General features: G+C 43.3%; 2 protein-coding genes across 4 annotated transcripts in view; one reads left to right on the forward strand and one right to left on the reverse strand.

Annotated features, from left to right (window-relative positions):
• Positions 1 to 15000, reverse strand: part of jmjd1cb (jumonji domain containing 1Cb) — a 112174-nt gene that overhangs the window by 47065 nt on the left and 50109 nt on the right. For all 3 annotated transcript variants that reach the window (XM_063002682.1, XM_063002683.1, XM_063002684.1), the window contains exon 3: positions 529 to 642. In XM_063002682.1, coding sequence (XP_062858752.1) covers positions 529 to 642 — 114 coding nt within the window. The remainder of the gene's footprint in view (positions 1 to 528; positions 643 to 15000) is intronic.
• rpl38 (ribosomal protein L38) overlaps positions 1 to 15000 on the forward strand; it is a 302538-nt gene that overhangs the window by 8204 nt on the left and 279334 nt on the right. The window lies entirely within an intron of this gene.

The raw sequence follows: 15000 nt of genomic DNA on the forward strand, positions 1-15000 counted from the left end.
TGCACAAGCAGTTTTTGTTGTTTTTGTTGTTTTTGCAATTTTTTTTATCCCTATTCTAGTCGTGTCCAGTTACCCTGATCGTGTCCTCTACACTGATTCGACCCTTTTGCCGCCGACTGAGGACGCCCCCTCCGGCGCGCAGTCAGTACAGCCTGCATTTTTTCACCCGCACGAGCCGAGTTCATACACCGAGACACACTGCGCGCGGAGGGTCACACCCCCCTCAGTGTCATTCCTCAGCCCTGTGCAGGGGCCGCAGTCGCGCCGGTTATGAGGACCTCCTCTCTCCGACTTCTACCCCTAACCCTGAACAACAGCCAAACGTTGTTCGTACTGCCGCCCTCCGGCCCTCCACAACAGTCCCAGTTTCTTATGTGGCCCCTTGGAAAATGGAATTGCCCCCCCCCCGCCCCATTCACACGCTCGTCATTCACTCAGATCATCACTCAGAATGAAGGCGCGTCGGTCGGAGCGTTTTAAGGCATCTAAATACTTAGACACGCCCTGTTCTCGGGTACATGTGCTCACCTGATAGGGCTGGAACGCTCCGTCGTCGCTCAGGAAGTCCAGCTGTCTGTCGGAGAAGAATTCCACCGCGGTGACGGAGCTCAGGACGCTCTGTCCTACCAGGGGCTTGAACGTCTGCGAGGAGAGAAGAGAGACCGATGAACTCACACTGACGACTGAAATCTCCTCTAATACTATCAAGGGTTCCAATCTCGGAGGTGCTATCAGCCGGTCGGGCGTCCACACACACACACACACACACACACACACACTGTCTGTCATTGTCTGATTTCCACCTCTAACTTCTAACTTACACGATGATCGCAAACCACTGAAGACCTCATGAACTGTTTTGCCTGAAAGAATCGATATTTCACTTCACTTAACTGGGTTATTCTGGTCAGGGTCAAAGTGTGTCCTGTCACCGATGAACGCCCGCTTTATTTACCACTGATCGCTATTGAATACGGGTGGCGCAGCGTTAAATCGGGCCCGTCCGCTACCGGGCACTCACACACACACACACACACACACACACACACACACACACATTTCAGTATCTCCGATGAACCTGTCTGTAGGAAAACACGAGGAGAACGTGCAAAACTCCGCCTGGGAATCAGACCCGGGACCTTTGTGCTATGAGGCGACGGTGCCCGCCGAGATAATCCGCTAAAACACAAACGCAATCACGGCACACCTGACGCCTTGAATTGCACTGTTGTTTTGTTGCTCGAAAGGTCGCTGGTTCAAGACCCATCACTGCCAGGTTGCCACCCTTAGCTGTTGGGCCCTTAAGTGAGGCCCTTAACCCTCAATTGCTCAGACAATATACTGCCACAGTAATGTAAGTCACTTGTATGTATATACTGCATACTACATAATGCATACTACATACTGCACCCAGCACATACTGCATACTACATACTGCACCCAGTACATACTGCATACTACATACTGCACCCAGTACATACTGCATACTGCATACTACATAATGCATACTATATACTGCACCCAGTACATACTGCATACTACATACTGCACCCAGTACATACTGCATACTGCATACTACATAATGCATACTATATACTGCACCCAGCACATACTGCATACTACATACTGCACCCAGTACATACTGCAAACTACATACTGCACCCAGTACATACTGCATACTACATACTGCACCCAGTACATATTGCACCTAGTACATACTGCATACTACATACTGCACCCAGTACATACTGCACCCAGTACATACTGCATACTACATAATGCATACTACATACTGCACCCAGTACATATTGCACCTAGTACATACTGCATACTACATACTGCACCCAGTATATACTGCATACTACATACTGCACCCAGTACATACTGCATACTACATACTGCACCCAGTACATACTGCATACTACATACTGCATACTACATACTGCACCCAGTACATACTGCATACTACATACTGCACCCAGTACATACTGCATACTACATAATGCATACTATATACTGCACCTAGTACATACTGCATACTACATACTGCACCCAGTACATACTGCATACTACATACTGCACCCAGTACATACTGCATACTACATAATGCATACTATATACTGCACCTAGTACATACTGCATACTACATACTACACCCAGTACATACTGCATACTACATACTGCACCCAGTACATACTGCATACTATATACTGCACCCAGTACATATTGCACCCAGTACATACTGCATACTACATACTACACCCAGTACATACTGCATACTACATACTGCACCCAGTACATACTGCATACTATATACTGCACCCAGTACATATTGCACCCAGTACATACTGCATACTACATACTGCACCCAGTACATACTGCATAAAAATCTCAGAGATGCTACCCCCCGCAGCTAAAATAAGCAGCTCCATAAAACAACCGGTACTGATTGGTCGGTGGCGGGAGGGGGGTATCGGGTCGTGCCAGCTGGATTTGGCACCCGTCTGGCACCCGTCTGGCTCCGGCGTGACTTTGGGAGGGCGGCGGCGGTGGTGGTGGTGGTGGTGAGCGTTCTGAGGGAGGTGAAACGAGGCTGCAGTAAAGCTGCCTGTTTCTAGGGCAGATAAATATAGAAGCGGCGCGTCTGAGTTCCGGCTCTTAAAGGGGAAACGGCTCGAGTTTCCTCGTCAGAACGAAACGGTTACGCTCGACGTAAAGCTGGAGGAAGCACGTCACATAAACCAGCGTGGTTCGAATCGACGTGCTGCGTCACGATGCAGTCCATGACTGACTGGAGAGCCTGATTAAGATCTAATTAAGCTCTAGATGTTATGATCGGTTGAATCAGTGCTGATCGGTGTGGGAATTTGTGCCCATTCAGTCAAAAGAGGATGTGAAAAGCCAGGCTCTGATGCTGGACCAAAAGTCCGGCTCACAGTCAACGTCAATCGCATTTTTTCTCCTGCAGCTGCAGGTTTTTATTATGAAACGCTGCAACAATGGGCCGCTTCCTGAGGAACAGGAAGTGCAGTTTCCTGCACTAGCTGAATCAAAGGGCGGCGCGGAGGGGAGCTTCCTCTCGGTGCGCCACCGAATTCGGGTTATTCCCAAACGCAGATGCCCATGCATCAAACCTTCCATTTTTTACTGCACTCAGTATATACTGCATACTACATACTACACTCAGTATATACTGCATACTACATACTACACTCAGTATATACTGCATACTACATACTACACTCAGTATATACTGCATACTACACTCAGTATATACTGCATACTACATACTACACTCAGTATATACTGCATACTACACTCAGTATATACTGCATACTACATACTACACTCAGTATATACTGCATACTACACTCAGTATATACTGCATACTACATACTACACTCAGTATATACTGCATACTACATAGTGCACCTAGTGTATACTGCATACTACATACTGCACCTAGTGTATACTGCATACTACATACTGCACCTAGTGTATACTGCATACTACACTCAGTATATACTGCATACTACATACTACACTCAGTATATACTGCATACTACATAGTGCACCTAGTGTATACTGCATACTACATACTGCACCTAGTGTATACTGCATACTACACTCAGTATATACTGCATACTACATACTACACTCAGTATATACTGCATACTACATAGTGCACCTAGTGTATACTGCATACTACATACTGCACCTAGTGTATACTGCATACTACACTCAGTATATACTGCATACTACATACTACACTCAGTATATACTGCATACCACATAGTGCACCTAGTGTATACTGCATACTACATACTGCACCTAGTGTATACTGCATACTACACTCAGTATATACTACATACTACATACTGCACCTAGTGTATACTGCATACTACATACTGCACCTAGTGTATACTGCATACTACACTCAGTATATACTACATACTACATACTGCACCTAGTGTATACTGCATACTGCACTCAGTATATACTACATACTAAACTCAGTATATACTGCATACTACATACTACACTCAGTATATACTGCATACTACATAGTGCACTTAGTGTATACTGCATACTACACTCAGTATATACTGCATACTACATACTACACTCAGTATATACTGCATACTACATACTGCACTCAGTATATACTACATACTGCATACTACACTCAGTATATACTGCATACTACACTCAGTATATACTGCATACTACATACTACACTCAGTATATACTACATACTACATACTGCACCTAGTGTATACTGCATACTGCACTCAGTATATACTGCATACTACACTCAGTATATACTGCATACTACATACTGCACTCAGTATATACTACATACTACATACTACACTCAGTATATACTACATACTACATACTGCACCTAGTGTATACTGCATACTGCACTCAGTATATACTGCATACTACATACTGCACTCAGTATATACTACATACTGCATACTACACTCAGTATATACTGCATACTACATACTGCACTCAGTATATACTACATACTGCATACTACACTCAGTATATACTGCATACTACACTCAGTATATACTGCATACTACATACTGCACTCAGTATATACTACATACTGCATACTGCACTCAGTATATACTGCATACTACATACTGCACTCAGTATATACTACATACTGCATACTACACTCAGTATATACTACATACTACATACTGCACCTAGTGTATACTGCATACTGCACTCAGTATATACTGCATACTACACTCAGTATATACTGCATACTACATACTGCACTCAGTATATACTACATACTGCATACTACACTCAGTATATACTGCATACTACATATTGCACCTAGTGTATACTGCATACTACATACTGCAGCTAGTATATACCACATAGTACACACTGCACCTAGTGTATACTGCATACTACATACTGCACCTAGTATATACCACATAGTACACACTGCACCTAGTATATACTGTATACTACACTCAGTATATACTACATACTGCATACTACACTCAGTATATACTGCATACTACACTCAGTATATACTGTATACTACACTCAGTATATACTGCATACTACACTCAGTATATACTGTATACTACACTCAGTATATACTACATACTGCATACTACACTCAGTATATACTGTATACTACACTCAGTATATACTGTATACTACACTCAGTATATACTGTATACTACACTCAGTATATACTGCATACTACACTCAGTATATACTGTATACTACACTCAGTATATACTGTATACTACACTCAGTATATACTACATACTGCATACTACACTCAGTATATACTGTATACTACACTCAGTATATACTGTATACTACACTCAGTATATACTGTATACTACACTCAGTATATACTGTATACGACACTCAGTATATACTGTATACTACACTCAGTATATACTGCATACTACACTCAGTATATACTGTATACTACACTCAGTATATACTGTATACTACACTCAGTATATACTACATACTGCATACTACACTCAGTATATACTGTATACTACACTCAGTATATACTGTATACTACACTCAGTATATACTGTATACTACACTCAGTATATACTGCATACTACACTCAGTATATACTGTATACTACACTCAGTATATACTGTATACTACACTCAGTATATACTGTATACTACACTCAGTATATACTGTATACTACACTCAGTATATACTGTATACTACACTCAGTATATACTACATACTACATACTGCACCTAGTGTATACTGCATAGTACACACTGCACCTAGTGTATACTGCATACTACACACTACATACTGCACCTAGTGAGCTATTTCGTACCCAGCCGTGTTTGTTTACACATTTCCCCGGACCCTCTGTGTTAGTTAGACGTGCAGAAATGATTGTGTGTGGTTTTCACGCTCCAGATTCACGCCTCACACTACAGTTGCAGCAGATTTACATCAGCGTTTCCTTCCTGTCCCCACGGCGACCGTAGTAAATATTATCTTAAGCTTGCACATGTATATAAGAGCGAGTACACGGGGCCACGCCGAGCGCCTCCTCCCTCCCAGCGCCGGTACAAACACGCTTTAATCTCCTGCTGAACTCTGGTGACCTCTGAGGCTGAGCAGACATGAAAAGGAGGAGGAAGAGAGAGCGGCCCCACGCCGAGTCCAAAGATCAGTGTGTGTGTGTGTGTGTGTAAGTGAGGAGGCGTAATTACTAACAGCCACTCGACTGCTTTAAGGAACTGTTTGCTAAATAGGTCAGAGTGCAGCCACGCCTCTTTCTACTACACACACACACACACACACACACACACTAAAACAAGCAGCACCTTTGTTGAGACCTCATAAACATTCCACTTGTCCGCCACTTTATCCTGGTCAGGGTCGTGGTGGGTTGCCCGACTGGCCGACAGCACCGTTGGGGACTGGAACCCGCACTCCCAGGGTCAACAAAACATGGCTGTGTTAACACTGTGTGGTCAAACGTATGTGGGCTTTAATATGAAGTCGGTTCTCATACGCTGTTTTTATTCCTCTAGGAGGGTTTTTAACAAGGCTTTTTGGACTGTGTCTGTGGGAATTTGTGCCCTTTCGGTCAAAACAGTGTTGAAAAGACGGGCAATGATGTTGGACGAAAAGGTCTGGGTTGCAATCAACGTTTAAAATAATAATATTAATAATATAAAAGAATAGTAATGCTAATAATAATAATATTATAAATAAAAATAATAATAATAATAATAATATAAATGTAAAAATGATATTAATATAATAATATACTATATAATAATAATAATAATATAATAGTATAATAGTAATAATAATAATAAAATGAATAATATTATAATATAATAATATAATAGTAATAATAATAATAATAATATAATATAATAATATAATAGTAATAATAATAATAATAGTAATAATAATTAAAAAAATAATAATAATATAGTATAATAGTAATAATAAAAATTATAATAATAATAATATAATATAATAGTAATAATAATAATATAATAATGATAATAATATAAATAAAAATAAATATAATAATATAATAATAATAACAACAACAACAACAACAACAACAACAACAACAACAACAACAATAATAATAATAATAATAATATGCCCGGGGGGTTTGAGATCAGGGCTCGGTGCAGGCCGATAGTATTCCGTGACGCCATCAAAACATTTCTGTTTATGTTATAGATTTTATACGTCTGTTAGAAATGGGTGTGGCTGAAACATCAGAGGATTTGAAACACACACACACACACACACACACACACACACGGTTATGTGGTGTAGAGATTATAATTAATATTGTATTATTATATAATATGAGTTATAAATTGTATTTGTCTGTATTATTGATAGTTTGGTGTGAATGTATTACACTGAGGCTGTTCAGGGTTTCAAACACGATATAAATAAACTCTGCCGCGCCTGATTCATGGTACGTTTGGTGTTTTGCTGTATGATGTGTGAAGCTTGTGCTCGTGGTGTGATTATAGCGGGTGAAACTGTAACACGACGCTGCTGAGTGATTCATATTCAGGGTTTATTTTGGTGAGACAGTAAACTGTAGTTATAATAATCACAGTGTGTGACAGGCGGGTGTGTGAGCTCACAGATTTACCACCTAGTATTGACATGGACACTGGCCGCGCGGTTACTACACCATACACACACCATACACACACCATACACACACCATACACACACCATACACACACCATACACACACACCATACACACACCATACACACACCATACACACACCATACACACACCATACACACACCACACACACACCATACACACACCATACACACACACCATACACACACCATACACACACCATACACACACCATACACACACCATACACACACCATACACACATGATACACACACCATACACACACCATACACACACCATACACACACCATACACACACACCATACACACACCATACACACACCATACACACACCATACACACATGATACACACACCATACACACACCATACACACACCATACACACACCATACACACACCACACACACACCATACACACACCATACACACACCATACACACACACCATACACACACCATACACACACCATACACACACCATACACACACCACACACACACCATACACACACCATACACACACACCATACACACACCATACACACACCATACACACACCATACACACATGATACACACACCATACACACACACCATACACACACCATACACACACACCATACACACACCATACACACACCATACACACACCATACACACACCACACACACACCATACACACACCATACACACACCATACACACACACCATACACACACCATACACACACCATACACACACCATACACACACCACACACACACCATACACACACCATACACACACACCATACACACACCATACACACACCATACACACACCATACACACATGATACACACACCATACACACACCACACACACACCATACACACACCATACACACACACCACACACACACCATACACACACCATACACACACCATACACACATGATACACACACCATACACACACACCATACACACACCATACACACACCATACACACACCATACACACACCATACACACACACCATACACACACCATACACACACCATACACACACCATACACACACCATACACACACCATACACACACCACACACACACCATACACACACCATACACACACACCATACACACACCATACACACACCATACACACACCATACACACACCATACACACACCATACACACATGATACACACACCATACACACACCATACACACACCATACACACACCATACACACACCACACACACACCATACACACACCATACACACACACCATACACACACCATACACACACCATACACACACCATACACACACCACACACACACCATACACACACCATACACACACACCATACACACACCATACACACACCATACACACACCATACACACACCACACACACACCATACACACACCATACACACACACCATACACACACCATACACACACCATACACACACCATACACACACCATACACACACCACACACACACCATACACACACCATACACACACACCATACACACACCATACACACACCATACACACACCATACACACACCATACACACACCATACACACATGATACACACACCATACACACACCATACACACACCAAACACACATGATACACACACCATACACACACCATACACACATGATACACACACCATACACACATGATACACACACGACACACACACCATACACACATGATACACACACCATACACACACCATACACACACCATACACACATGATACACACATGATACACACACCATACACACATGATACACACACCATACACACATGATACACACATGATACACACACGACACACACACCATACACACACCATACACACACCATACACACACCATACACACACCATACACACACCATACACACATGATACACACATGATACACACACGACACACACACCATACACACACCATACACACACCATACACACACCATACACACACCATACACACACCATACACACACACACCATACACACACCATACACACACCATACACACACCATACACACACCATACACACACCATACACACATGATACACACACCATACACACACCATACACACACCAAACACACATGATACACACACCACACACACCATACACACATGATACACACACGACACACACACCATACACACACCATACACACACACCATACACACACCATACACACACCATACACACATGATACACACATGATACACACACCATACACACATGATACACACACCATACACACATGATACACACATGATACACACACCATACACACATGATACACACACGACACACACACCATACACACACCATACACACATGATACACACACCATACACACACCATACACACACCAAACACACATGATACACACACCATACACACATGATACACACACCATACACACATGATACACACACCATACACACATGATACACACACCATACACACACCATACACACATGATACACACACCATACACACACCATACACACACCAAACACACATGATACACACACCATACACACACCATACACACATGATACACACACCATACACACATGATACACACACCATACACACACCATACACACACCAAACACACATGATACACACACCATACACACACCATACACACATGATACACACACCATACACACATGATACACACACCATACACACATGATACACACACGACACACACACCATACACACACCATACACACATGATACACACACCATACACACACCATACACACACCAAACACACATGATACACACACCATACACACACCATACACACATGATACACACACCATACACACATGATACACACACGACACACACACCATACACACACCATACACACACACCATACACACACCATACACACACCATACACACACCATACACACATGATACACACATGATACACACATGATACACACACCATACACACACCATACACACACCATACACACACCATACACACATGATACACACATGATACACACACCATACACACACCATACACACATGATACACACACCATACACACATGATACACACACGACACACACACCATACACACACCATACACACACACCATACACACACCATACACACACCATACACACACCATACACACACCATACACACATGATACACACATGATACACACATGATACACACACCATACACACACCATACACACACCATACACACATGATACACACATGATACACACACCATACACACACCATACACACATGATACACACACCATACACACATGATACACACACCATACACACATGATACACACACGACACACACACCATACACACACCATACACACACCATACACACACCATACACACACCATACACACATGATACACACATGATACACACACCATACACACACCATACACACACCATACACACACCATACACACATGATACACACACCATACACACAAGACACACACACCATACACACATGATACACACACCATGCACACACCATACACACACCATACACACACCATACACACACCATACACACACCATACACACACCACACACACACCATACACACACCATACACACATGATACACACACGACACACACACCATACACACACCATACACACATGACACACACACCATACACACACCATACACACATGATACACACACCATACACACACCATACACACATGATACACACACCATACACACACCATACACACCATACACACATGATACACACACCATACACACACCATACACACACCATACACACATGATACACACACCATACACACACCATACACACATGATACACACACGATACACACATGATACACACATGATACACACACCATACACACATGATACACACACCATACACACACCATACACACACCATACACACATGATACACACACGATACACACACCATACACACACCATACACACATGATACACACACCATACACACACCATACACACATGATACACACACGATACACACATGATACACACATGATACACACACCATACACACATGATACACACACCATACACACACCATACACACACCATACACACATGATACACACATGATACACACACCATACACACACCATACACACACCATACACACATGACACACACACCATACACACACCATACACACATGATACACACACCATACACACACCATACACACACCATACACACACCATACACACACACCATACACACATGATACACACACCATACACACACCATACACACACCATACACACATGATACACACACGATACACACACCATACACACACCATACACACATGATACACACACCATACACACACCATACACACATGATACACACACGATACACACATGATACACACATGATACACACACCATACACACATGATACACACACCATACACACACCATACACACACCATACACACATGATACACACATGATACACACACCATACACACACCATACACACACCATACACACATGACACACACACCATACACACACCATACACACATGATACACACACCATACACACCATACACACATGATACACACACCATACACACACCATACACACATGATACACACACGATACACACACCATACACACACCATACACACATGATACACACACCATACACACACCATACACACACCATACACACATGATACACACATGATACACACATGATACACACACCATACACACATGATACACACACCATACACACACGATACACACACCATACACACACCATACACACACCATACACACATGATACACACACGATACACACATGATACACACATGATACACACATGATACACACACCATACACACATGATACACACACCATACACACACCATACACACACCATACACACATGATACACACATGATACACACACGATACACACATGATACACACACCATACACACATGATACACACACCATACACACACGATACACACACCATACACACACCATACACACACCATACACACATGATACACACACGATACACACATGATACACACACCATACACACACGATACACACACCATACACACATGATACACACACCATACACACAAGACACACACATGATACACACACCATACACACATGATACACACACCATACACACACCATACACACATGATACACACACCATACACACACCATACACACATGATACACACACCATACACACATGATACACACACCATACACACATGATACACACACCATACACACACCATACACACATGATACACACACCATACACACACCATACACACATGATACACACACCATACACACATGATACACACACCATACACACATGACTGGCTGGACTGTGCACCTGAGGTTTACACGTTATAAAGTTCTATAACAGGGTTTTCTTTTCAAGCGTGGATCAAACAGGAGGGCGGCGACAAATACGACATTAATCTGTTGACGTTTTTTTTGCGTTCACGTACAGTATACTGTCAAAGCAATTGAGAGTTAAGGGCCTTGCTCAGGGGCCCAACAGTGACAGCCTGGTAGAGATGGGGCTTGAACCAGCGACCTTGTCCAGTACCTTAACTGCTAGGCTAAATCTGCTCCTATAGGATATAATTCCTTTATCTGTCATATGTACATGAACATGAAATTATTTTCCCGCGTATCGTAGCTCACTGGACGCCGGGGTCAGAGCTCAGGGTCGGCCGTTGTAAGCCCAGAGGGTTAAGGGCCTCGCTCGAGGGCCCGACAGTGATCCCTGGACTCGTAAAACTCGTACAGGATCGATTACAAAGCAAATTCACGTTAAGGCGGTTTAATAGTTCATGAACGATCCACTTCCAGTCATTCCGTTCATCTCTGGTAGCTTTTTCTCCACACGCCAGTGTGAGCTGTATACCTCAAACGTTTAATCCTATAGATTCAATCATATTTTTATATATATTCTCAAACCAGACCGTCATCCCAGTCCCATCGTACGTGATAGTGGACCGTCGGCCAATCGTGCTGCAGGGGGAATCGAGATCTGTGCGATAGTGACCTACAGTTTAAGCAGTTGAGGGTTGAGGATCTCGCTCAGGGGTCCAACAGGAGAAACTTACTACTCTAGTCCCTTAACCGCTGAGCTAGAGCCAAGATGTATTGCTATACGGGAGCCGAAGAGGTGTGATAGTGACGGGCATTCGGGCGTTACGGACGTTCTGTTTTGTTGTTCGGATCTTCAGATCTGATCTGACGTCAGTCCAGGGTTTGTGGTCGGTACCCGCTTGTGTCAAACGGGGCCACGCCCCTTTGTTTATTTTTACTGGAGGACTGTTGGGGTCGTCATTACAACCTATTTTAATCGATTTATTTATTCATACTCAGTTTTACAGCGTACTAAGCTCGGCGTGATCGTGATCGTGATCGTGCTCTGGCCCTCCGTACGCCCACCCGTCCGACCTCTATCAATCAGCATTTGGGGGTTTTCCACCCGGCTGCCACCGGCCTGTTTATCCACCGCGGGCAGGAAAAGCGTCCGTCAGCTTGCCCGTACACGCTTATGCCAGGGAACGTCGGACATCTTCACGCCCGCTGCTCGGCGTTCCGTAACGGAGAGCGAGCTGAGGAGTAAGGGACAGGGGTAAAGGGCGTCTCTAGGGCTTCAGTGCTGTCCTAACTGTTCCAGATCCTACAGCTACGTCCAGAAATACCAGCACAGGAACATGAAGCTGCTAGAGAACAGTCCCAGAAATAAAAGAGATAAATAAATAAAGGGTTTTACCTCTGTGTTGCTGAACCGAGCTCCCCGAGAACGAGCCTCTTACATATCCGGTCCGGGCGGCGCAGTTTCAGTCGACGCCCCCGAGAGAAACCGACGACGGACGGGGAAACAAAAACGGACCCGTGCAGGGATTTCAGCGCTGGTTAAAGGAGGACGCGAGCTCCGTGGCTGGCCGCACGGCCGACATTTTAAGTACGAGAGAGAGAGAGAGAGAGAGAGAGAGAGAGAGAGAAAACGAGAGAGAGAGAGACGGCGACTGCGGCAGAGCTGGCGGAAACGGGCTGAAAGGGAGGACGAGTGTAAGTAGAAGCGAAGAGAGAGTCACTCCCTCGCTCTCGCTCGCTCCCTCCCCTGCTGGTCTCTCTCTCTTTCACACACACACACACACACACACACACACACACACACACACACACACACACACA

This window comes from Trichomycterus rosablanca, chromosome 10, assembly GCF_030014385.1.
Source record: "Trichomycterus rosablanca isolate fTriRos1 chromosome 10, fTriRos1.hap1, whole genome shotgun sequence".
NCBI classification, from domain to species: Eukaryota; Metazoa; Chordata; class Actinopteri; order Siluriformes; family Trichomycteridae; genus Trichomycterus; species Trichomycterus rosablanca.